The sequence below is a fragment of the Hippocampus bargibanti genome, linkage group LG04, assembly GCF_051943395.1.
Source record: "Hippocampus bargibanti isolate YZ-2025 linkage group LG04, ASM5194339v1, whole genome shotgun sequence".
In the NCBI taxonomy this organism is placed as follows: Eukaryota; Metazoa; Chordata; class Actinopteri; order Syngnathiformes; family Syngnathidae; genus Hippocampus; species Hippocampus bargibanti.
Genome location: NC_142737.1, coordinates 18,789,016 through 18,817,009, shown reverse-complemented (window position 1 = coordinate 18,817,009; position 27,994 = coordinate 18,789,016). Strand labels below are relative to the sequence as shown.

General features: G+C 41.3%; 1 protein-coding gene across 2 annotated transcripts; it reads right to left on the bottom strand.

Moving 5' to 3' along the window:
• Positions 1-1,432: 1,432 nt before the first annotated feature.
• Positions 1,433-27,994, bottom strand: rflna (refilin A). Of its 2 annotated transcripts, XM_088994561.1 has the most exons (4): positions 27,847-27,994; positions 27,436-27,777; positions 4,884-4,993; positions 1,433-4,806 (listed from the first exon to the last, which is right to left on the bottom strand). In XM_088994561.1, the coding sequence occupies exons 2-4, from the start codon at positions 27,658-27,660 to the stop codon at positions 4,473-4,475; spliced, it is 669 nt and encodes a 222-aa protein (XP_088850687.1). In that variant the 5' UTR covers positions 27,661-27,777; positions 27,847-27,994; the 3' UTR covers positions 1,433-4,472. The 2 variants fall into 2 exon arrangements, with proteins under 2 accessions (XP_088850687.1, XP_088850686.1); XM_088994560.1 differs by having other exon boundaries at positions 27,436-27,978.

Below are 27,994 nucleotides of genomic sequence, written 5' to 3'. Positions count from 1 at the left end.
TATCTAATGAAAAGGTTTGTAAATACACCATTCAATGGTGGTGCGTCTTATACACCAGAAGATACGGTGGATTTGATGAAAAGTGTGAGACTTTGACCTGGTCCATTCTAACAACACCTGGATATCTCTAGTTTTGAACCATTCCATTATAGAGTTTGCTGTAGTATTTCGGATCTTTGTCTTGTTGTGAGGTCAATATCCATCCCCACCGCTGGTATTTTGCAGGTTTGCTTCCAAAATGGCCCCGTAATTGTCTCCATCCATCTTCCTTATCCCTTCTGAAATAAAGCAGCCGCAGACTACGATGCCACCAACATGTTTGGCAGTGGGGGGCGGTGTTTCCACCACAATGTGCAGTGTTACTTTTACCAGTCAACCTTTATGATTCTCTTGGAACCATGTTGTTCTTCTCTTCAGTCTTCCACAAAGGCCAGATCTGTACCATGTGCGACTCATAGTTTTCCTATTTCCAGATTCTCCACTTTATTTCTGGACCTCTGCAGTTCATCAATCACAGGTAAAACTCAGATCAAGTGCTCTCCTTTTTTGGGTTGAAAGTTCAGGTGGATGTTTGGTCTTGGAAGGTTTGTCATGGTCTGATACTGTATTTCAATATGATCGATCAAACATTGCTGAGTCAATTGTTTTTATTTCATCCTTTATTATCCTAATCAGGCTTTAAACGTATCCCGAGTCAACCCTGTGTTCCTTGGTCTGCATGATGCTGTTTGCTCCCAAATTTCTTTTCACAGACCTAGGCACCATTCTGGAGCCAGGCACATTTATACTGAGACTACATTACTGGCCGGTACACACAAGTGGATTCATTTGATCATCGGTCACCGGTCCCAAGCCCGGATAAATACAGAGGGTTGTGTCAGGAAGGGCATCCGATGTAAAAGCGTGGCCAAAACAAACATGTGGATCAAACCTCTAAAGATGGAGGACACTGATTTGCTGTGGCGACCCCTTGAAGGGAAAACCTGAAAGGAAAGGACGATCATCGGTCACTTAGATTTACTGTGGATAATTTGGAAATTATCAGAGAAGTCCTGTCGACAGACAGGTGCCTGAAATAAGATATCAGAGCACGAATAATTTAGAATCTTCTTTTCCTTTCGGCTTTTCCCTTCAAGGGGTCGCCACAGCAAATCAGTGTCCTCCATCTTTAGAGGTTTGATCTGCATGTTTGTTTTGGCCAAGCTTTTACGTCGGATTCCCTTCCTGACACAATGAATCATTTTTAAAAATCTAATTTTTAAATTTAAAAATAAAATTTTAAATTTTTAAAAAAAGATTTAAAAAAAAAAATCACCATGTTGATGAGCACATGTTCAATTCAGTTTGTATTTATAACAGCCGAACTGTAGAACAGTTCCCCTAAAAAAATATTTTTCCAAAATCTTAAAAATAAATGACCTTTAGTCCCAAGTGTCAAAACATTAATTTTATTATTTCAATTACAACATACGTCTTTAAATTAGCTCAGAACAGAAACAACAGGTGACGTACAAAAATATAAAGAAAATTATGAAGCCTCAAATCCACATATACATCAGGAAAATATTTTACATTATTAACAAACAAGTGTTGGGGAAACACAGAACTGAACTCACAAGAAACCAACAAAATACTTGCTGAGTTCGCATCAAACAAGCTCTTCTCCTTCTCCTGACACCATTGACACCTGACTGCTCCTTCTAATACTTTGCACATTTCCGCAGCTCCATATGGAATTCAGGGTAACTGATGAAACTGCCATCTCTATAATCGCAACATACTGTTCCCTCGGTTCGCCACGGCACGCAGCATTCGCGCAGCTTCCACACACCTGCAGGCTTTTTTTTCCCACGCAGCTGAACTGACAGCTCGAGGTCTAAAAATCAGTTGCGTACAGATTTGTAAAATGAAATAGAATATTCACTGATTTCAGTCTCCTCCACGCAGTGATTGCAAACATTAGATTTCAGTCAAGTGGTTTTGACTTGCAGATTCACAATATGCAATGAGTTAAAAGCTCTAGACTCAGAATTGATGGCTGTGCCCAAAATTGCGTGTCCACTTACTCTAACTGGTTGCACGAGCTGTGAATTCCGTGCATCTGTCCAACCTACATTACATTTCAAATTAAGGACAGCAAACTGGAAAAACTGGTAGAGGCCGGCCGGCATCAGCTGTCAACGTGCAGGCAGAGTCTGGCCCTACATATAGTTAGGGATATATATAGGGCCAGACTTACCAGCACAACTTTAGTTCACAGACGAAGCTCTTCGCATGAGCGAAATGTCCGACACCTTCTAAGAAGTACAGATGACGGCTGAAGAAACCTTTTCATCGACGGACCGCTCCTGTACGACTGAGAGCCTACGCAGATGTTCCACAATGTACAAGTTAGATTGTGTCAATGTTGCTCGTTTGGCACATGAGCCATTGCATTTGCAATCAAGTCTGAAACCATTTTTTGGAACAAAAACTTGTGCATCAACATACCACAAACATTTTCGTGCCACCCGGAGTGAAACTCGATCTCACTTTCAGTTTACCTTCATCATTAGAACAAAAACAAATTTGCGAGCTCTCGAAATAAATGTGTTATTTCCTGATGTTAGCTTGACGTACAAAGGAATATTAGACCACACTCTTAAAGGACAACAGACGTCTCCGGACAAGTTGTGTCCATAATTTGTAAAATCGCTTCAAATGACGTCTACTGAGCGTATTTTACAAAGATTCCACCGCATGTAGCTATATTTTATGTTTTAAGACTCGCGCTGAATATTCCGGAAGTCTTGTTTTTGAGTTGGTGACGAGTCCTCACCCTACGTCACTGAAGGAACACCCCTTACCGAGAAAGGACATACCTTGCATCACCTCAATGCATTTTGCGGTACTTTGGTCTGAAAACTTTGTGTTGATGGCGAAATTAGAAGGAAAACACATAAATAACACGATGGTGAGTCGTGTGTTGCGCCAAGACTTCTCCAGTGTATTTGATGTTTGCTTACAAAACGTCCCAGGAGACAATTTGCACGGAGCTTTGTTGCCCTCTTCTGCCTTTTTTGGGTACTGTAAGTACTAAAGAGTTTGTCACTACATTTCTCTCCAGATGCATCAAAATGACCGGAATACATTCTTTAATCGATTGCAAACATGTATGCTGTCCTCTTCAGAACTATTTGAATCATATTCATAACTGGATGAGTAACAAGAAATCATCTTTTCCGAATCTGAAGCCATTATTTTGATTCTCCACCAAGGCAAGACGTCTTGGGGTGACACCACGCACAAGTGGGCGGGACCTTCTGAAACTGGCCACTTCCAGGTTCAATTTGAAGTAGTTTTTGGACACTTTAAGTCATTTTTATTGGTGTTTTGCATTTGACTAAAAATATCATACTGCATGTTTTGGGTATTTTAGATGCTATAAAACATTTTTCTGAAACAAAAAAGTGATGTCGGTTGTCCTTTAAGGTAATAAAATTAAGTTGAAGGTTCAACACAAAACAGCAACCAGTTTCAACAGACCCGCCATACAATCATGGCTAAGTATGATGAAATATTTCTCAGAAGCGCCTCATCGATCATCAATCCATCTCAATAAGAGATTTCAGTCACTGTGATTCTCTCAATATCATTTAATTGATACTTGCACTATGTAGTTTTTTTATAAAACGGTTTGCACATTTACAGTATACAGTTGACATTTTAATTTTACTATCCTTAGAATATCTTGTTTCTCTATCTTTCACCCCCCCACCTCATCCCGTTTCAAATTGCTGCGTGGACTGCAAATTTCCCCATTGTGGGACGAATAAAGGGTTTCTGATGATTTAACTGCTCACGAGGGTGTTGTGAAAAATATTTATTCTACTGGCATCACTGTTTTTGCTTTTTTTTGTCATTTTACAATGTGGCGCTAATACTCCAGTGTATAGTTGGAAGTGAATAAATAGGTTGCCTTGGTACAATTGAGTCAGCCATAAATACAGTGAGGAAATGGTGTGGTAAACCCATGTGCAGCTTGTGTGGCTGTTGACTGACTTTGGTCCAATTGTTCAAGCAAACGGGGCGCGCGTGCGCGCACACACACACACACACACACACACACACACACACACACACACACACACACACACACACGATGATTTTCATACAAAGGAACGTGCAAGGGATTTGTAATTTGAAAGGCTGCACCATCTTGCACGATTGAATCCTCAGCTCTTCAAGTTTCTACACTCAAATGATTCTTTTCATTGAGGTCCATCCTGCAGGAGTGCATTTTTTGTGTCAGCTCTTCTTTTCTTTAGATAGTAAGACATAAACCAATGAGGTACAACAGAGGCCTTTTTAAAAACGGTCCCAGTATAAAGTTGAGAGATTTCCTCCAGAGTGAGACGAGATGAACAAAAAGTTATCTTGTGTTGCCCCTCAAATCTGTTGTCATAAAGTCCTTAAAAAAGGAGCTCGTGGGCCTACAAGTCCTCTGTGTAGATGATACAGGGACTTGACTCATCACTGGACTCCAGCCGCACTCTGGAGACGAACCAGCGACGCGCAACCGCGGCTTTGTAGGTGAGCGTGGTGCGGTAAATGCTCTTGGCGTGTTTGGGGTACACGATGGTGGTGCTCTGGTAGTTGATGGGCTTCTGCCGCGGCTCCAAGTACACTTGGGATTTGTAGCTCCTCCAGGTGCAGTTGGGCACCGCTACCACTGTTTCACTGTACGAAGTCACCGTGGGGACGGGGACGCAGTACACTCTGTCTTGATAATGCTTGTCCGAATCGTACCGGACCGCTGAAGTGCACCTGCAATAGACGCGACGTTTGAGGAAAGGAATTTTGTGATAAACGCCATATTTTCATTGACAGTATACGCTGCTTACTTGACTTGTTTCTCTGGCTTTGGGTCAACCTCGATGCTCTCCCCATAGAAGACTGGATACATGCGAGTCCTGGGGTCTGTCCCTGTGTTGTTAAGCAGCAGGTAAGGCAGCTGAGAAGAGGACATATTCGATATCACAACTAGTAAGCCTTTAGAACAGATCTGAGTGCTTCTCACATCTCCTAAAACAAAGAGTTCAGCATGCTTGGGGACTTGAGCAGAACAAAAACCTCAATTAAAACCCCTGCGGTGCAGTTTCCACCATGTTAATGTTTCATTACCGTCAGAAAATGTACAGCAAATTTCCACGGGAGGCGTCTATTTTTATTAAAAAGTATTCCACTTTGGCTGATCTTGACAAATTGGACAAATTACTCCCTTTCAGAATAACCTCTCCCAGAATCTGGTCAACTAATCATCAAACCAGTGCATATGCATGTAGTGAAAAAAATAGATTCAGTTCTAATACTTTTGGAAATAGAGCATTTTGTAAAAAAATGCATGAAATAATGACAAATGGATGAGTATAACTCATTCACTGCCAGACGTGCAAAAAATGTGTCCACACTGCCAGGGTTTTTGTCATAGTCACTCAAATTCCAACACCCACAGAATATTGAGTTTTAGGACAACATTCAATACATTTTTCATCAGACAAAAAGTTAATTCCTAAATTATATTGATCTAGAGTTATCTGAGCTTGAAATAAGGGTGGCTGTACAAAAGGAAAATGCTGCCTCCTCATGGAAGGAAAAAAAAAACATTGCCGGAGGTCTTTATTGGCACCCTCTGCAAGAAAAGCTAAAACCCGAACAAATTTGAGAATGGCGCAATTCCCGAATAAATTCCGGGATGGCAATTAATGAGTTAAGGGCTAAAAGTTGACCATTTACCAAATATGGTCACTTTCAACTCCAAATGTTGCCAGGGTATGCATAAGTCTGGTCTCAATTGTACCACTTTTTTTTTCATTTTCTTTTCAATTAATATTTGCGAACCACTGTTACCTTTCAAAAACCCTCGGCTGAAATCGTAAATGTCCAAATAAATATCATCCTCCTAAAAGCAACCAAAATGTTAGATATCATGATAGGTAAGTATGCCAAATGTAAATTTCTCCACTGCGAGACTAATAAAGGCAAATCCAATCCAATCCAATCAAATATGATTTAGAAAGTCAACAACCAAAGGACAGGAACTGGAGGAAAATAGAAAACAGGTGGCCGCTTGGTGCGCAGTAGGATGTGAGAGAATGTGGGAAGAATTGGAGACTATCATTTATCTTTGTCATGGAGTTGCTCTTGTGATGTTTTTTTTTTTCAATGATATGTTTTAACAGCATTCTTTCTGGTACCCAAGCTCGGTTTGAAATCATACACATGTTGAAAAATATTTCACTGTCAAACCAGACATGTGGTCTTGCATGTATTTCCCACGGATGATTTTTCCAAGGGATGGTTTGAAAAAAAAGGACAACCTGTGCCACTGTTAGGACTATTCCATCACTGACATCACAAAATACTGTGACCGCATGGACTTGTAGCACTTTGTGTAGATGCTTGTCAATCAGGAAAGAGGCAATCTTCTCAAATGAGTGTCACAATGTAAACCACTTGAACTCTGACAAATATGGGCCATTTTTTCCTCCTCCACTTGCAAACTGCACAAGTTCCAGATGCTGCAGCCAAACTTGTGATCGATGGCCGCCTTTGCATGTGGACCCGGTCGGTCTATGTGAAGTGAGCGGTTGCCCGGGCCCTTACGCTCCTCTCACATTACAGTGGGAGCCGGTCACATGCTGCGGCTTGGACACACTTAAGCGCACATGCCAGGACGGGGAATGGGCGAGAAGAGGCCAAGGGCACGGCAGATCAGTGCATTGGGCTCATCTTTCCTCTACGATATGAATGTTCGGAACCAGCAGCTGTGTTCAATATTTATGTGCACACTTTGAATTTTAACGGCTGAAACCGTCATCATCAGACCCTCTACCATGTTAGTTAAAGATTAAAGGACTGTGAATACAGACATTTGAAACTTTATTAAAATAATTCGTTTCCTGTGTTTTTTTCAGTCGTCTGTATCTGCCTTATGATCATTATAATTATTTTATTTATTTATTACTGGTTAATTTATTTTTATTCATTTTTCTTTTTATTCCTTTAATTCATTTTGTGTGTGTTAAAAATAAAAATATTGAGAACATTGGAATGTTTTATCTGTGCTTTTCTTGTGAAAATCCTGATGCGGCCCAGCCTCACCCAGACTCTGCCTCCAGCGGCCCCCAGGTAAATTGAGTTTGAGACCCCTGGTATAGAGGGACATAACAAACATGCAACTATGTGAAAATGGCAAAGGTCAAACGTATTAACCGTAACCACCACCGAGGAAGAGATAGCACATAAGTGACCCCAAGAGGGAGAGAATGTCCACAATAGTCAGTAACAGTCCTTCACAAAGCAAGGAGAATACATATATGCCAGGGTTTAATTTTGTGTACTCTGCGATGGCACCAGAAGTTGTGACAAAAATAGGAGCTTTTAACTCATTCACTGCCAGACGGTGTGCAAAAATGTGTCCACTCCAGTGCCGGGGTTTTTGTCATTTTCACTCAAAATGCAGGACCCACAGAATATTGAGTTTCATGATTACATAAACATTCAATACAGTGTAAGAAACCTTATATTCTCTTTCATCAGAAAAAAACAATTCCTAAATTATATGAGTCTGGAGTTAGCTGAGCTCAAAATGGGTGATGTACAAAATGCATATGCTGGAGAAAAACATTGCCAGCAATTTATCGGCAAACCCCCCCCCCCCCCCCGCAAGAAAAAACAAAACCTGAATACATTCGGGAATGTCAGTGAATGAGTTAAGCTGAAAATTATCGCAACAATCCTCACTCTGTTAGCATGTCTATGGCATTTTGAATTATACATTACCATGAAGCTATACCGAATTTTGTTCTCGGAAATTCTAATTGTTTGAACATTTTAGTTTTCAAATGAGCGATGTTTAACATGCTTTTGCATCAGTTTTACCGTAAACGTCAAATGGTAGTGGAAAAATTAACAGCTTGAAGCAAGTTTCCGTTGACCCCTATTTGGATACCTTGGGAGTGTCACAATGTGGTCCTGTGATGGTCTCCTATTTCTTGACAGTTTATGAGTGAGAACAGGCCCAAAGGAATACCTGAACACGTGTTTGAGGACATTAGAATGTGTTTAAAACATGTGGAAGAGATAGAACTATCTAGTTATTTTTACATGGTCTGGCAGAATTTTCCCAACAGTGGGTCTGGAACATATTCTCAACTACTTTGTCTGTGCTCTCCATTTTGTGCAAAGTAAACACTTGACTGGCGGTTAGGAGGCCTCCAGGAAGAAGTGTCAGTATGCACACAAAGGATCAAGCCAATCTTGGCAGAAGCACATTCATGCCCAGAAAAAAAGGGCGCTGCTGACAAAGCCACAGTGTCCAAAGAACAACGGCGAGTTGCTGAGTCGAAAACCCAACTGAAACATTTCGCACCTGCAACCTCGAGACGTTTGTATCGATAACAGCAGGGACACAAGGAGAAACCTGCTACATGTCGCATCCCTGTTATGGTGTGCAGGCAGGCAGGCAGACAGGCAGGCAGACAGATGGGCTCTGTCTGAGCATTTTAGCTGTGTTGCATTTAGAAATGAGGGGTCATCAAATGATTATGCAACAGCCTCTAACAAGCCCCCACACCTTAAAATAGGGCTTGGCAATTGTTCCTTAGGTGGCATACAAAAACAACTCCAAAATAGATTTGGAAAGGGGGGGTGTACACTAGTGTACATAAAGCTCCCCTAATTGATGTAAGCTTGGGCTCCAATAGGGAATGTTTTCTGATGGAAAACATTTTTTTCAGTCCGCACTTTTAAGCTGGAGACAAGAAACACGCATGAATCTGCTAAAAATGGAAAACACAAAGCAGAGACATTCAACAAGTTTGAACTTCTAGAGGATTAGTCTATCTCTGTGTTTGTACGTGTGGGGCGTATCTCACGCTAATGTCAAAACACCCAGGATGTAGAACAGCATTTCTGAGGGCTCCATTAGACCTTTCAAAAGGCCACTTAAACCTGCACAGACATGTAGTTCAGACTTACAGATACTCGGACTGACCTGGAAATGATCTGTGATCAAATATGTTGAGCTGCGTCTCACACAAGGAAAAATAGGGGGTGAGAATGTCTGGGGTCATTTGCTGCAAAAACAATACAGCTATTCTGTACAACAAAGTTATTGGCTTGTATCACGTCGGCTGCTGTAATCTTTTTAGAACAGACTATTCTATTGATAACTTATTGGAAAATTTGTTAAGCTGGACATTTCCGAGTTGACATGGGGGGGGGGGGGGGTTGAGGGGTGTCCTACAGTGAGAAAATGTCCCACAGTGATAAGCAGATTTCTGCAAGCAACATTTCTGTTTTGCTACAAGTACCCCCCTGCTTGCAGTCATTAGCGGCTGTTTCGATGGCACGCTGGTAATGGACATTTATTTTATTTTAACACACACTTCATCACTTTTCAGCAATATGTTAATCAGAGAAACTGATGGCAAGCTGTGCGACGCTAAGTAAGTCGTTGAAGGTTCAATTTACACTCACACCTGTTTAACCGCTCCTGTGAAGTACTAATGGAGCCCATACTGCTTACAATTTGTCAGAGCTGATTTACGTAAAATGTACCATGCCAAGAGCTGTTTTTGTGAACGGCATGAAATGAGACAGTTAGGGTAAGTTATAAAATGAAAACACCACATCAGGGTCACCAACCTTTTTGAAACTGAGAGTGACTTCCTCACTACAGCGACGAAAAGGTTTCTTTGAAAGTGACGTTTCGCTCCTCATCCAAGAGGCTTCGTCAGAGAATGAAAATTTTGCTGGTAGCTCTGGCCCGATATACAGTGTATATATATCCCTACTATCCAGAGGTGGCGGTGCTAGACCCTGCTATGATAGGTCCCTGCTCTAAGGTTGGGGGGAGCAGAGGACTATTCCCTGAAGCTACACTGATTACTTCTATTGTCCTGACTGATTATGGTCTACGACTGGCCTGATTCATTTGCTCTGTATCACCTCATCAGCATAACTAAGCCTATGGTAACGATCTCAGAAGTGTCTTGGAAGCACGATCCAAATTAAGCCTCACACCACCATGACGATTTAGTGAGGGGTTTTGCTGTTTTATAAAAATAGCTTCTTTTACTCCCCTTTCAAACCATCTATTTTCTTTCGCTAAGATTTTAACCTCAGTCGTCAAATGAGTGGTTGTTAGCTTTTAGGTGCATATGTACTGCAGATTAAGGCCCATTTTCCTTCAACGAAGTACAAATGACGGTTGAAGAAACCTTTTCATCGATGGCCCACTCTTGTAGGACACAGAGTTATTTCTTCACTACAGAATATGAAGCACTGTCAGTTTAATAAATATTTCTGAAATAACGCATTTGCTCAAGTTAGATTTCATGTTACGGCCTGAGTAACATGAGTAATAATTCATATGCATTTTAAAGTTTATTTTTGGAAAGAAACAATCAGGATAAATCGCTCACTCAATCAATAAGTATCCATCACTTTAATATCCATATGTTACACGTTTTTGTGTGTCTCATAAATCCTAGTGTTGACATTGCTAACAGACCATGGTTACATTGTAAAGTTTCAATATCATTCAACAAAAACGGGAATTCTAATAGATTGTGGAACTTTACATTCATATGTATTTCCAAATTAGGTTTTCTTGGGGCAAATTCATTGCTGCATTCACCTGGGGCATTGAGTCTTCATTTGGTTTGGGAATGCCTGAATTTCGGTTCGTTTGGCAATTTGCATACTCGGCACGGCAGCCAATCAGAAGCCTTCTTCGTGCTTCCGTCTTTCCTGAGCTTTATAAGGTCGTGCTTTTGAATGTCATTTTCCAAAGTAGAGGCACAGAACCTCGGCCCCAGAAGATTCAAAAGAAGCGAACAAAATTTATGACGCTACAAAACGTAAACGTACATTATCTTGTGACTGTAAAGAGTACTTGAGAGTTTTGAAAGGCACTTAGAAATTGAACGTACAGTGGGACCTTGGCTTATGAATTTAATTGGTTCCCAGAGTGTGTAAGGCGAAAAGTGTCTATCCCAAAAATTAATTTCCCATAGGAAAGCATTAAAATGAGAATGCGTTCCCAGGTCCCCATAACATCATTTTCTTCTTTCTAATTTTCTAAGCCTTAAAACTACACCAAATATACCTTATTTTATGTACAATAAATGTGCTATAGTATTGATTAAAGAAATAAACTGTACTGTACAATAAAGTCATTTCATTTACCTTTGTGATGGTCGTTAATGGCTTGATGGAATGGAGTATCCGGTTTCCTCAGCATTAAACACTTGATGAGGAACATAGGCTTCTTTCACCATCTTGAGGAATGATCCCTTGTAGGTGCTTTCTCTGTGACAATTGTATGTAGTTCATCAATTGTCATCTGTTTAGCTGGGTTAATAGCTTTTTGCATCAAATGTACAGATGACTTGTGCGCGTTTGTGGAGCCTGATTGATGGGATATTTAACCTTTTTTTCAATTTTGTTTTTTGGTTTAAAACTCTGTCATCTCCCTTGTGTGTGTGTGTGTGTGTTTTCTCTCTGTCTGCCTGTCTCTTTAATGTTTAACCCCGTCCCCCCAATCTTGACCAATCACGTGGCTTTAACCGAAGACGCCATTTTGTTTTTTTTAGAATGGCCTCACTCTGTCTGTAACCCCATCCTCCACTGCTGCGTTCTTGACCTATCACGTGGCTTTAACCAAAGACTGGGGCGGGGACAAAAACATTGGCCACCATTTTCTTGTTAGGAGAACGGGCTCGTTCGTGAACGACACATCACTCATTGTGGCAGCTCCGTGTGTATCCCGAAAAATAGTTTGTATATCAAGGTAAAATTTTCACAAGTGTAACGCTCGTAAACCGAAACGTTCATAAGCCAAGGGATTCGTAAGCCAAGGTCCCACTGTACATGAAAAGCATCGTGAAAAGAGGAGTTCATGTGGGTTGTAGCAGACAACGCAACCATTGCATTGTCTAAAATGACCAAATATGGACAAACGACCAACTGGAGCAAAATCATCAGCAAGGGATATTTACGATAAATTAAGCAAGGGAGCATTTGTGGTAGGTACATCCTTTATAAAAACAATCATTAATACTTTGCAACAATGTTTTTTTTTGGTGATTAGTCGTCTTATTGTGTTTCAAGTGGTGAAAAATGGGGCAGGCAACTTTATGGCCGGGCAGGCAACTTTATCGCCGGGCAGGCAACTTTTCAGAGTTGTCTGCCCTGGTGTCCCGTAACGTTTTGACATGAGTTTCAGACACTGGGTACAGTATTAATTCATGTCTATTATATAACTCATTTATATTATGATGCATAAAGATGGGTACACTATTTTTGTTATATTTTTATCTTATCAACAGCTGTGTACTTCGATAGATGATCACAGAGTACATAGTGAGTAGTCCTTCCATGCAGTGATTTTTTTGGGAATTTGCTTAATCGCCATTGTGTGGGTTTTCCTCACCAAAAAAAACAAGGATCTTAAGTTAAAACTCAAGATAGTTTTTAGATGTGAATGGACTTGCTTGTTGTGTACTGTGATTTGGTCTGCACCGCCCTTGAACAAAATCAGATGAGCTTAGTTTTTAATTTGTAAAACACATTTCTTGCAAGAAACCCAATGGCAAAGATAACTTGCAAGACTTGAACCCAGACGGCTCAGCTGTACGACAGACGTTCAAAGTAATAGAGAACACTGCACTACGCAAGGCAAAACATCAGCCTCAATTTTCTTTACCAGCATAAATCTGGCACAGCGCATGGAATATGTCTGCGCAGAAATAGGTTAGCCTCGACGGTGGTATTTTTCGCAGAAGAGTGCAAAGCCATGCGGATTTGTGGAGAGCTGCGACGCTGTGGGAGTGGTCACAGCCGACTTTAATCGTTGCCTATCAAAGTGAATTATTTTTATTCCACTACTGTTTGCATGTTTATCAATGAAATACATCTGCAATCTGCCTTACTTGCCCGCAGATCTCAAAATCTGTCTGCCTATGACCACTCAAATATTCAAACACACTCGACCAGCTGCACTATTATTTAGAATTTTACACTGACATTCTGCCACCAAACTGTCACTCTTCTGGGCACATGTCCAATGACGAGAATGCCCAGCATGGTGAAGTCTGCTCTGCAGAATAGCTCTCATTTAAAAAATGTAGTTGTCAGCATTTTGCACCGCATAGCAGGTCCAAGTTTGCAGATATTCCTTAGCAGTTGATGACCACAACTGTTGGGAGTGCTGAAATGCTCCCCGCCTCTCTTCATAAAAAAAAATAATAAATAACTGAGGACTTTGTCATAGACGCCAGAGAAACAATGCAAATATAATAACCCCATCAGATCGATCTGATTAACACAAGAAAATCAGTCTTTACTTTTATTGATAAAATGCTCTTGTTGCTTTGTTGGTCCAATTGACAAGAGTTGTACACCTAACATTTTTTATTTTATTTGTTTATTTGTATTTTAAATATTGATCGATTTTGTCTGATTGAACACTCCAAAACTCCTCTGTGTGAGTGCGGACAATTGTTTGTCTCTGTGTACCCTGCGATTGGCTGGCAACCAATTCAGGGAGTTCCACTGCCTAGTTTCTCGGCTCCAGCACCCCCCGCGACTCGAGGATGAAGAAGTCTGGAAAATGGATGGATTGATTTGGTGAAAATAAAAGCTCATAGCTTTCCCTCTTTTTTGATGTCCAACTGAATATAAGTCAGAATTTACACAATTTAGTGTACAACAATATCTGTCCATCCATCTTGTAAATACGCTTATCCTCACAGGGTTCACTGGCGTACAGGAGCCTATCCCAGCCGTCATTGGGTAGTCGGCGCGGCACACCCTGAAATGGTTTCCAACCAATGGCAGGTTTAGAGACGAACAACTAGGCACATTCAGTCACACCCAGGGACAATGTAGAGTGTTCCATTAAGCTGTCATGTATGTTTTTGGAAAGAGGGAGGAAACCAGAGTACCCAGAGAAAATTGACGCCAGCATGGGGAGAACATGCAAACTATTCACAGGGAGACCGCAGCTGGAATCTAACTCATCACTGCTGTCGTGTGAAGCCGATGTGCTAACCAGTCAACCATGTGCCACCCTTAATTACATCATCAATTTTCTACATCACCTGTCTGACTTTGGGCAGCGGCTGGACATTGTGTGCCCTGCGAATTGCTATTGTTGCCATTTGACTGTCATTGCTGGACAGCTCTGGGGCAATTGTGCTTTTTTGCGCCTGTAATGGGCAGCATTTTCACAGCGAAAAGGTCGGTGCTGTTGGACAGTCTACTGCTGGATGGATGCATGGCTTGAGGACCCCCGATGAGAAGAGAGGAGCGTCAGCGCAGAGCTCCAGTGCATATGTGGAACTGTCACGCCTTGGAATTGAAGCGAATGTACATGGGGCAGGAGGTGTGAGACAATCTCTTTTCTTCAACGGATGCTTTCAACATTTGGCTTGTAGCAGACGTGCACATTCCACCATGATGTCTCTGATTCACTGGGGAAAAGGACACTTTGATCCTCTACTCTTTCATCTAGGACTGCTCCATACAACAAAGAGGGTGCATATGATTTGTTTTTTTTTCCCCAAGATGGTGGCGCGTGAACACGCAGCGGCTCTTCTCTCCTGGCAAATTGGCATTTTCGTGTTTATTATGTTTGTTAAAATGCCTTGCATGCTGGGTCCTAGAGGAGAGTAATTTCATCTGTGCTGTATGCCATGCATATTACCATATTTGACAATAAAGCTGACTTTTACTTGATTTGACTTTGAGAAAGTGCTCAAGATTGAATGATGTCTTTTGTGTTGTGTCACATTATTTGTTTTTTTTTTTTTTACTTCAAGATGGCGCCAAGAGAGTGCTTGCCTTTAGAGCAGGTCCTGTAATACGTCTGTGTAAGCTCTCAGTCGTACAGGAGTGGTCCATCGATGAGAAGGTTTCTTCAGCCGTCATCTGTACAAAAGTGAAGGTTTCGGACGTTTCGCCTCCTATCCAAGAGGCTTCGTCAGCGAACTAAAGTCTGACTGGTCGTATCGGCCCCATTTATATATCCCTAATGTCCAGACCTGGTGGCGCCGGACACAGCTATGATAGGTCCCTACTCTCAGGTTGGGGGGGGGCGCGGGACCCCCCCCCCCTGTGGCCCCACTGATTGTTCCTACATTCCTGACTAACGATTGGCCTATTACACCCACTCCCCCCGGTATCACCTCATCAGCATAACGACCCTCATCAGCATTGCGAAAGTTGTAAACCAGAGTACCCAGAGAAAATTGACGCCAGCATGGGGAGAACATGCAAACTATTCACAGGGAGACCGCAGCTGGAATCTAACTCATCACTGCTGTCGTGTGAAGCCGATGTGCTAACCAGTCAACCAATCTCTTTACATCTGTCCCAACCCCAGCAGCAGTCTCAGTGGTGAGGACGAGGCTGCTGGCGGATGTTTCTCTGCATGAAAGAACCAAACTGAAACCGGATCACATCTGCCAATTACTAGAAATCTGCCTTAATACTACGTATTTTCAATTTCGGGAAAATTTTTATAAACAAATCCATGGTTGTGCTATGGGCTCACCAGTTTCACCCATAGTGGCTAATCTTTACATGGAAGAGATGGAGAAACAGGCCCTCACATCCTTCCCAGGGACAAAACCTAGACACTGGTTTAGATATGTGGACGATACTTTTGTCATAATTAAGAAACAAGAAATTCAATCCTTCACAGATCATCTCAACTCTGTAGACTTCAACATTAAATTTACTCGTGAGGACATTCAAGAGAACCAACTAGCCTTCTTGGATTGTAAAGTAATTATAAAAGAGGACAGAGCGCTAAAAACAGAAGTCTTTAGGAAGGCTACGCACACTGACCAATACTTACTTTTTGACTCTAACCACCCTTTACAACATAAACTAGGAGTTATCAGAACCCTCCAGCATAGGGCTAAACTAATACCAACTAGCACTGAAGGTAGAGAAAAGGAGTCAAAACATATCAGGAGAGCACTCACTAACTGTGGGTACCCTCAGTGGTCATTCAACAAATGTCAGAAAGAAAGACTAGCGAACGAAACCAATAATTCTCAAGATTCAAAAAGGAGAGGAGTAGCAGTACCGTACATTGCAGGAGTTTCTGAAAAATTACAAAGAGTCCTTTGGCAACATAAAATTCCTACTTATTTCAAACCGATAAACACGTTAAGGCAAAAATTAGTGCATCCAAAAGATAGGCTACCAAATGAAAAACAAAGTTATGTAGTTTATTCCATACATTGTAAGAATGAAAATTGTAAAGAGCAGTACATTGGGGAGACTCAACAAATTCTCAAAAAAAGACTTTATCAACATCGCAGGGATAATACTAGTGGGCCTCAATCGGCAGTACATTTGCACCTAAAAGCTAGCAACCACTCATTTGACGACAATGAGGTTAAAATCTTAGCGAAAGAACATAGATGGTTTGAAAGGGGGGTGAAAGAGGCGATTCTTATAAAACAACAAAATCCTTCATTAAACCGGTCTGGTGGTGTGAGGTTCAATTTGGATCGTTCATACAATAGCCTGCTCAGGCAAAACAGGTTAGGCAACTTTCGCAATGCTGATGAGGGTCGTTATGCTGATGAGGTGATACCGGGGGGAGTGGGTGTAATAGGCCAATCGTTAGTCAGGAATGTAGGAACAATCAGTGGGGCCACAGGGGGGGGGTCCCGCGCCCCCCCCCAACCTGAGAGTAGGGACCTATCATAGCTGTGTCCGGCGCCACCAGGTCTGGACATTAGGGATATATAAATGGGGCCGATACGACCAGTCAGACTTTAGTTCGCTGACGAAGCCTCTTGGATAGGAGGCGAAACGTCCGAAACCTTCACTTTTGTACAGATGACGGCTGAAGAAACCTTCTCATCGATGGACCACTCCTGTACGACTGAGAGCTTACACAGACGTATTGCTGCCAACTTTGGGAGAGACATCCTTCTGCTGGTACGTAACTTAGAAAAGGCCACCTTTAAATTAGCTGATTTAAAGAACCACCTCAGATTCAATCTTAGATGTAGACAGAGCCGGTTAATTCCTAAATGCTTGAAGCAAGCACCCCTGGAACCCGGATACTTAGCCGATAAAATGCAACAAAATTATACTAGGAAAATTCTAAATTTGCGAATTAGGAGACTTAACATAGAGATAAAAAACAAACAGTCAGAAATAGAAACTTATTATCAGCGATTACAAACTAATCTTACCCACAAAATCTATCAGGAAGTGTGTGAATTTACTAAATCCGGTTATATGAGGCACCACAGCAAAACCAAAGAGAGACAAAAGGGTAAATTTCAAAAATTACTTTTACTGAAACAATCTCAGCTACTGGTAAACACGCGTAAAATTAGGTATGAACAGTTTGCAAGGGAGAATTGGATCAAAAATTTGTCAGACAGAGATCTCTCAGAGACAGAAAAGGCGGTACTTACCAAAGGTTTAAATTTCTCAGTGACTCCTAAAACTATACCTACAATAGATTATATCACAGCTACTGAATCGGCTATTAAAAATAACAAACTTTCGTATGCAGAGGCAGATGATCTACGCATTAAAATATCAGCTCTTCTCAGTAGTGCCAAACTTCCTCCGTCCAACATAACATTAGAAGAGAGAAAGGCGTTAACTACTCTACAAAAAGACAAAAATATTACTATTTTGCCAGCAGACAAGGGCAGATGCACAGTGCTTCTCAACACATTGGATTATGAAGACAAAATAAATGGGTTAATCAGTGATTCTAACACGTATGAGCAACTAAAAAGGGACCCTTCCAATAGATACAAGAAAGAAATGATTGACTGTCTCCAAAAGCTAGAGAAAGGAAAACATATAGATAAACAGATGTATTTTAGATTATACCCGGGAGAGGCCACGCCATGTATCTATGGCCTGCCAAAAATACATAAAGAAGGGTTCCCCCTCCGACCCATTGTTTGTAGCATTGACTCCTCTACATACAATGTAGCCAAATATTTAAAAACTATTTTAGCTCCGTTGGTTGGTAACACAGAATACCACGTAGAGAACACCACAGGGTTTGTAGAGAGGATCAAAGACCTCATATTGGAACCTGAGGAAACTTTGGCATCATACGATGTGACTTCTCTCTTTACATCTGTCCCAACCCCAGCAGCAGTCTCAGTGGTGAGGACGAGGCTGCTGGCGGATGTTTCTCTGCATGAAAGAACCAAACTGAAACCGGATCACATCTGCCAATTACTAGAAATCTGCCTTAATACTACGTATTTTCAATTTCGGGAAAATTTTTATAAACAAATCCATGGTTGTGCTATGGGCTCACCAGTTTCACCCATAGTGGCTAATCTTTACATGGAAGAGATGGAGAAACAGGCCCTCACATCCTTCCCAGGGACAAAACCTAGACACTGGTTTAGATATGTGGACGATACTTTTGTCATAATTAAGAAACAAGAAATTCAATCCTTCACAGATCATCTCAACTCTGTAGACTTCAACATTAAATTTACTCGTGAGGACATTCAAGAGAACCAACTAGCCTTCTTGGATTGTAAAGTAATTATAAAAGAGGACAGAGCGCTAAAAACAGAAGTCTTTAGGAAGGCTACGCACACTGACCAATACTTACTTTTTGACTCTAACCACCCTTTACAACATAAACTAGGAGTTATCAGAACCCTCCAGCATAGGGCTAAACTAATACCAACTAGCACTGAAGGTAGAGAAAAGGAGTCAAAACATATCAGGAGAGCACTCACTAACTGTGGGTACCCTCAGTGGTCATTCAACAAATGTCAGAAAGAAAGACTAGCGAACGAAACCAATAATTCTCAAGATTCAAAAAGGAGAGGAGTAGCAGTACCGTACATTGCAGGAGTTTCTGAAAAATTACAAAGAGTCCTTTGGCAACATAAAATTCCTACTTATTTCAAACCGATAAACACGTTAAGGCAAAAATTAGTGCATCCAAAAGATAGGCTACCAAATGAAAAACAAAGTTATGTAGTTTATTCCATACATTGTAAGAATGAAAATTGTAAAGAGCAGTACATTGGGGAGACTCAACAAATTCTCAAAAAAAGACTTTATCAACATCGCAGGGATAATACTAGTGGGCCTCAATCGGCAGTACATTTGCACCTAAAAGCTAGCAACCACTCATTTGACGACAATGAGGTTAAAATCTTAGCGAAAGAACATAGATGGTTTGAAAGGGGGGTGAAAGAGGCGATTCTTATAAAACAACAAAATCCTTCATTAAACCGGTCTGGTGGTGTGAGGTTCAATTTGGATCGTTCATACAATAGCCTGCTCAGGCAAAACAGGTTAGGCAACTTTCGCAATGCTGATGAGGGTCGTTATGCTGATGAGGTGATACCGGGGGGAGTGGGTGTAATAGGCCAATCGTTAGTCAGGAATGTAGGAACAATCAGTGGGGCCACAGGGGGGGGGGTCCCGCGCCCCCCCCCCCAACCTGAGAGTAGGGACCTATCATAGCTGTGTCCGGCGCCACCAGGTCTGGACATTAGGGATATATAAATGGGGCCGATACGACCAGTCAGACTTTAGTTCGCTGACGAAGCCTCTTGGATAGGAGGCGAAACGTCCGAAACCTTCACTTTTGTACAGATGACGGCTGAAGAAACCTTCTCATCGAAGCAGGTCCTGTATTTCGTTTTTCTACTTCCTTTACTTTCCTCTTACTTTCATCACTTTGGATTTGGATTTCGGATTTGGATTTGTCTTTATTACTCTCGCAGTGGATAAATTTACATTTCACAGCAGCAAAGTGATGAAAGGAATGAAAATAGAAAAACAAAATACATGAGCTGCTGAAAAGGCAGTCACTCTTGTGGCGCCGTCTTAAAAAAGTCAAAGGAACAAAAAAAACAAAATAACAAATTATATGACAGCACAAAACAAAGACAGTCATTCATCTTAAGCACTTTCTGTACCCTCTTTGTTACATGAAGCAGTTCTAGATGAAAGAGGAGAGGATCAAAGTGTCTTTCCACCAGTGGATCAGGGACATCATGGTGGACTGTGCACGTCGACTACAAGCTACATGTTGAAAGCAAACATGCAACTGTAGCATCCAGCAGCTTTTGCTGCTGTGAAATGTAAATGTGTCCACTGCGATACTAATAAAGGCTAATCCAATCCAATAACTGGTGACCAGTCGTGGGTAGAATCCACCAACTATTCATGCTAAATGAGAGTTGAACCCAGGCTTTCTGCACTAGTGCAAGCAAATGATATAACAGGGACTTATGCACAAAGACTGGGAGCCAAAATGTCAAAGCCAGACCTGAAGACTTGACAACTATAGCTTCCAGAGAAAATTGACGCCAGCATGGGGAGAACATGCAAACTATTCACAGGGAGACCGCAGCTGGAATCTAACTCATCACTGCTGTCGTGTGAAGCCGATGTGCTAACCAGTCAACCAATCTCTTTACATCTGTCCCAACCCCAGCAGCAGTCTCAGTGGTGAGGACGAGGCTGCTGGCGGATGTTTCTCTGCATGAAAGAACCAAACTGAAACCGGATCACATCTGCCAATTACTAGAAATCTGCCTTAATACTACGTATTTTCAATTTCGGGAAAATTTTTATAAACAAATCCATGGTTGTGCTATGGGCTCACCAGTTTCACCCATAGTGGCTAATCTTTACATGGAAGAGATGGAGAAACAGGCCCTCACATCCTTCCCAGGGACAAAACCTAGACACTGGTTTAGATATGTGGACGATACTTTTGTCATAATTAAGAAACAAGAAATTCAATCCTTCACAGATCATCTCAACTCTGTAGACTTCAACATTAAATTTACTCGTGAGGACATTCAAGAGAACCAACTAGCCTTCTTGGATTGTAAAGTAATTATAAAAGAGGACAGAGCGCTAAAAACAGAAGTCTTTAGGAAGGCTACGCACACTGACCAATACTTACTTTTTGACTCTAACCACCCTTTACAACATAAACTAGGAGTTATCAGAACCCTCCAGCATAGGGCTAAACTAATACCAACTAGCACTGAAGGTAGAGAAAAGGAGTCAAAACATATCAGGAGAGCACTCACTAACTGTGGGTACCCTCAGTGGTCATTCAACAAATGTCAGAAAGAAAGACTAGCGAACGAAACCAATAATTCTCAAGATTCAAAAAGGAGAGGAGTAGCAGTACCGTACATTGCAGGAGTTTCTGAAAAATTACAAAGAGTCCTTTGGCAACATAAAATTCCTACTTATTTCAAACCGATAAACACGTTAAGGCAAAAATTAGTGCATCCAAAAGATAGGCTACCAAATGAAAAACAAAGTTATGTAGTTTATTCCATACATTGTAAGAATGAAAATTGTAAAGAGCAGTACATTGGGGAGACTCAACAAATTCTCAAAAAAAGACTTTATCAACATCGCAGGGATAATACTAGTGGGCCTCAATCGGCAGTACATTTGCACCTAAAAGCTAGCAACCACTCATTTGACGACAATGAGGTTAAAATCTTAGCGAAAGAACATAGATGGTTTGAAAGGGGGGTGAAAGAGGCGATTCTTATAAAACAACAAAATCCTTCATTAAACCGGTCTGGTGGTGTGAGGTTCAATTTGGATCGTTCATACAATAGCCTGCTCAGGCAAAACAGGTTAGGCAACTTTCGCAATGCTGATGAGGGTCGTTATGCTGATGAGGTGATACCGGGGGGAGTGGGTGTAATAGGCCAATCGTTAGTCAGGAATGTAGGAACAATCAGTGGGGCCACAGGGGGGGGGTCCCGCGCCCCCCCCCAACCTGAGAGTAGGGACCTATCATAGCTGTGTCCGGCGCCACCAGGTCTGGACATTAGGGATATATAAATGGGGCCGATACGACCAGTCAGACTTTAGTTCGCTGACGAAGCCTCTTGGATAGGAGGCGAAACGTCCGAAACCTTCACTTTTGTACAGATGACGGCTGAAGAAACCTTCTCATCGATGGACCACTCCTGTACGACTGAGAGCTTACACAGACGTATTGCTGCCAACTTTGGGAGAGACATCCTTCTGCTGGTACGTAACTTAGAAAAGGCCACCTTTAAATTAGCTGATTTAAAGAACCACCTCAGATTCAATCTTAGATGTAGACAGAGCCGGTTAATTCCTAAATGCTTGAAGCAAGCACCCCTGGAACCCGGATACTTAGCCGATAAAATGCAACAAAATTATACTAGGAAAATTCTAAATTTGCGAATTAGGAGACTTAACATAGAGATAAAAAACAAACAGTCAGAAATAGAAACTTATTATCAGCGATTACAAACTAATCTTACCCACAAAATCTATCAGGAAGTGTGTGAATTTACTAAATCCGGTTATATGAGGCACCACAGCAAAACCAAAGAGAGACAAAAGGGTAAATTTCAAAAATTACTTTTACTGAAACAATCTCAGCTACTGGTAAACACGCGTAAAATTAGGTATGAACAGTTTGCAAGGGAGAATTGGATCAAAAATTTGTCAGACAGAGATCTCTCAGAGACAGAAAAGGCGGTACTTACCAAAGGTTTAAATTTCTCAGTGACTCCTAAAACTATACCTACAATAGATTATATCACAGCTACTGAATCGGCTATTAAAAATAACAAACTTTCGTATGCAGAGGCAGATGATCTACGCATTAAAATATCAGCTCTTCTCAGTAGTGCCAAACTTCCTCCGTCCAACATAACATTAGAAGAGAGAAAGGCGTTAACTACTCTACAAAAAGACAAAAATATTACTATTTTGCCAGCAGACAAGGGCAGATGCACAGTGCTTCTCAACACATTGGATTATGAAGACAAAATAAATGGGTTAATCAGTGATTCTAACACGTATGAGCAACTAAAAAGGGACCCTTCCAATAGATACAAGAAAGAAATGATTGACTGTCTCCAAAAGCTAGAGAAAGGAAAACATATAGATAAACAGATGTATTTTAGATTATACCCGGGAGAGGCCACGCCATGTATCTATGGCCTGCCAAAAATACATAAAGAAGGGTTCCCCCTCCGACCCATTGTTTGTAGCATTGACTCCTCTACATACAATGTAGCCAAATATTTAAAAACTATTTTAGCTCCGTTGGTTGGTAACACAGAATACCACGTAGAGAACACCACAGGGTTTGTAGAGAGGATCAAAGACCTCATATTGGAACCTGAGGAAACTTTGGCATCATACGATGTGACTTCTCTCTTTACATCTGTCCCAACCCCAGCAGCAGTCTCAGTGGTGAGGACGAGGCTGCTGGCGGATGTTTCTCTGCATGAAAGAACCAAACTGAAACCGGATCACATCTGCCAATTACTAGAAATCTGCCTTAATACTACGTATTTTCAATTTCGGGAAAATTTTTATAAACAAATCCATGGTTGTGCTATGGGCTCACCAGTTTCACCCATAGTGGCTAATCTTTACATGGAAGAGATGGAGAAACAGGCCCTCACATCCTTCCCAGGGACAAAACCTAGACACTGGTTTAGATATGTGGACGATACTTTTGTCATAATTAAGAAACAAGAAATTCAATCCTTCACAGATCATCTCAACTCTGTAGACTTCAACATTAAATTTACTCGTGAGGACATTCAAGAGAACCAACTAGCCTTCTTGGATTGTAAAGTAATTATAAAAGAGGACAGAGCGCTAAAAACAGAAGTCTTTAGGAAGGCTACGCACACTGACCAATACTTACTTTTTGACTCTAACCACCCTTTACAACATAAACTAGGAGTTATCAGAACCCTCCAGCATAGGGCTAAACTAATACCAACTAGCACTGAAGGTAGAGAAAAGGAGTCAAAACATATCAGGAGAGCACTCACTAACTGTGGGTACCCTCAGTGGTCATTCAACAAATGTCAGAAAGAAAGACTAGCGAACGAAACCAATAATTCTCAAGATTCAAAAAGGAGAGGAGTAGCAGTACCGTACATTGCAGGAGTTTCTGAAAAATTACAAAGAGTCCTTTGGCAACATAAAATTCCTACTTATTTCAAACCGATAAACACGTTAAGGCAAAAATTAGTGCATCCAAAAGATAGGCTACCAAATGAAAAACAAAGTTATGTAGTTTATTCCATACATTGTAAGAATGAAAATTGTAAAGAGCAGTACATTGGGGAGACTCAACAAATTCTCAAAAAAAGACTTTATCAACATCGCAGGGATAATACTAGTGGGCCTCAATCGGCAGTACATTTGCACCTAAAAGCTAGCAACCACTCATTTGACGACAATGAGGTTAAAATCTTAGCGAAAGAACATAGATGGTTTGAAAGGGGGGTGAAAGAGGCGATTCTTATAAAAGCAGGTCCTGTATTTCGTTTTTCTACTTCCTTTACTTTCCTCTTACTTTCATCACTTTGGATTTGGATTTCGGATTTGGATTTGTCTTTATTACTCTCGCAGTGGATAAATTTACATTTCACAGCAGCAAAGTGATGAAAGGAATGAAAATAGAAAAACAAAATACATGAGCTGCTGAAAAGGCAGTCACTCTTGTGGCGCCGTCTTAAAAAAGTCAAAGGAACAAAAAAAACAAAATAACAAATTATATGACAGCACAAAACAAAGACAGTCATTCATCTTAAGCACTTTCTGTACCCTCTTTGTTACATGAAGCAGTTCTAGATGAAAGAGGAGAGGATCAAAGTGTCTTTCCACCAGTGGATCAGGGACATCATGGTGGACTGTGCACGTCGACTACAAGCTACATGTTGAAAGCAAACATGCAACTGTAGCATCCAGCAGCTTTTGCTGCTGTGAAATGTAAATGTGTCCACTGCGATACTAATAAAGGCTAATCCAATCCAATAACTGGTGACCAGTCGTGGGTAGAATCCACCAACTATTCATGCTAAATGAGAGTTGAACCCAGGCTTTCTGCACTAGTGCAAGCAAATGATATAACAGGGACTTATGCACAAAGACTGGGAGCCAAAATGTCAAAGCCAGACCTGAAGACTTGACAACTATAGCTTGTGGCCAGCAAAAGACAGGAGGCAACAATGGCTACACTATCTGTAACTGATACAGCACGTTATGAAACTGCGGGGGGTTACTGAGTCCCACTTTGGATCCCCTATAAAACCAGTTAAGTCAGATGCAGTAAGTCATGCAGGCATTTAACTTCTAAGGATTCCTGAGCCGTTGGCATCTTCAAATTGAGAAGTGGGGGGTGGTGTTGGGGATGTCAGGGGGAGAGAGCTTGGATTGGATTGGATTTGCCTTTATTAGTCTCGCAGTGGAGAAATTTACATTTCACAGCAGCAAAGTTATGAAAGAAATGAAAGATCTTCCAGATCTGTTTCGAACTGGACAATCAAAGATGGTCACATTTCATATTTCATCCATGCAGTTATAGAAACCATCAATACGTACGATACAAAAAAGTTACTTGTGCAACATTTATCATTTAGAGCCGTTCTTGACTGGTTTAGCAGTAATACTACTGGCAGCATTTGTGTGGTTCGCACGTCTGCCTCACAGCGCAGAGGTCATACCTTCCTGTATGGAATTTGCATGTTGTTCCTTGCCGCCTTCTCCGGGTACTGCGGATTTTTTTCCACAATCAGAAAACATGGGTGGCAGTTTAATGGAATGCTCTAAATTGTCCTTAGGTGTGATTGTGAGGATGAATGATTGAATGTTTCATTGTGCCATGTGATTGCAACCAGTTCAGGGTTTACCTGGCCAACAGCCCGAAGACAGCTATGATAACCTACTGCACACCTGCGACCATCATCAGGATAAGCAGTTAGGATAATGGATGGGTGTAATCCTAAAGGTTTTGCTCTGACTGACCAACCAGATCATACAAAAATGCTTAAACGAGGACCAAAGTTCATAAATTGGAAATGTTTCTGACTGCTCCTATATAAACAATGTTTGTATGGTTTAAGTTACATTGGCCAGCTCACTTGATTCTTTAGGCCCTGGTCACACTGAATTTACATGGCACCACTTAGATCCTGAAATCGGATCGTACATAGGTACAGTATACATATTCGGAAGGTCGTATGACCCAACACGGTCCCACTTTAAGAGTCATGATTTTCTTCACTTTACACTCAGTTGCCGAGCTACATAGTTGACAATACTACAAACATACTGCAGAAATATATCCAACAATCAAATGACAATCAATCGCTTGTGTATGAATGTATTTTGAGTGTTGTAAAGTAGTCACTGCGGCCGCTTTCTCTCCATGATATGCCACCACACACATTTCATTACGTGCTCCTATACTCTTAAAATGCATCAGTTGTGAAAACCAATAAAATGACAATGTCAAAGCAATAAATAACCTTGAATCAAGTCCGGGACTGCGGTACTGTCCACTGTGAGCTAATAAGTCACCAGAAAAAAAATGCTTGTTTCCTTATGTGTCCATGAGGGGGCTCCGATATTTACTACTATAATTCAATGTGTACCAAAGTCAAAAGTCAAAGTCAGCTTTATTGTCAAATATGCTAATATGCATGACATACAGCACAGATGAAATTACTATCCTTTCGGACCCAGCATGCAAGGCAGTTATAATATAATATAAAACTTATACTTATAATATTAAAAAAAACGTATCAACTTATAAAGCACCACAACAAATATAGTAAGTTCAATTGTTCCATTCAAAATCTGAGTGTCCCTTTTTTATGACAAAAAAAAACATGTCTGGCATGTAGGGTCAGGTTTTATTGGTGACGCAATCTATAAGTTATTTTACGCTACTTGCACATACCCTTTATTGTTTCCCATATCATGAGCATGCAGATTTGAAAAGGCATGCATGCCAGCTCTTGGAGTTAAATGTTAATTATTTTATAGTGTCGGTCATGCCTCAAGAATAACAAGGCTAAAATGACCGCTTAATTTTCTCCATACAATTGGTATTTTGAAACTGTTTTTCAAATAAATATATTTGTATGAAGGCAGTAAAGCTCTTCAATTGCAAAAGTAATTGAATTAAAAACATTTGTTATACTTTAATGCTCAGTTCTGGGATACAAAGTTCTCCACAATGGAGTTGATCGTGTCATACAGCAATCTCTTGCAAACAAAAGGCGAAGTGAACTCTATTCATTGCATATTGCAAAAGAAGCTTGATTTAAAGTATACAGTACTGTACAAAAAATTACCCAGTTTATTTTTGGCCTCACGTCATACACATGGACCGCACTTTCACCCGTATGTATGCATGTAGGCGGGATATGTGTGCACTGAACACAGTGCATCCAAGATTAAGAAAAAAAACGAAATGAAGACGGTTGGGAGTAAATAGGTTTGATGGGCCAGAGGATGCCTTGCTTTCCATGACGCGTGGGTCCCCGCTACGAGAAGCACATGATAGCCATATCTTACCAGTTTGCCCTCCCGACTGGCGTCCTTCTTCCAGGTCGCTTGCTGCTGGCCCTCCACGGGTGTCGTGCAGCTGCCGGAGCGCGGCCCGATGAGAGCCGGAGAGAGGGAGCAGAGGGGCGGACTGGGGCTTGGAGGCAGCCCCGAGTCCGGGCTGTCAAGCAGCCCTTCTCGGTTCTTTCCTTTGAGACTTTCATCCATCGCTTGCAAGTGGAGCTGCCCCACCATTTCTGGGGACGATCGCAGGAAAGAAAAGACGCAAAGTCGCACTTAAGGGGGTCCTCTCGTTCGAGACTCTTCGTAGAAAAGTCCTAATCCGCGGTCAGTTTCTTAAAGGGGGGTCTCCTGGAAGAAGACAAGAAGTTAAATTAGATCTGTATTTTTTCCTGAAAAGTTCGGAAGATTAACTCTTACCTGCAGCGGTAAGTAGCCAAGAAAACCGTTTACTAAAATGCTCAACGGTGCAAAAGTGACATGGACATTTAAGCAAACACCAGACGTATCGCTCGTCACAAAATCACAAGGGAGACGTGCGTCTGACGCAGCCTGGAGGAAGGAAAGC

What these genes read in the sequence shown, in the direction of transcription:
- rflna (XM_088994561.1), bottom strand. Translation starts at nt 27,660, where the DNA reads ATGGTGGGGCAGCTCCACTTGCAAGCGATGGATGAAAGTCTCAAAGGA. An exon ending in CCAGTCGGGAGGGCAAACTG is followed by an intron (nt 4,994 to 27,435) that starts GTAAGATATGGC and finishes TCCTCTTCTCAG; the next exon opens with CTGCCTTACCTGCTGCTTAA. An exon ending in AAGCCAGAGAAACAAGTCAA is followed by an intron (nt 4,807 to 4,883) that starts GTAAGCAGCGTA and finishes CGTCTATTGCAG; the next exon opens with GTGCACTTCAGCGGTCCGGT.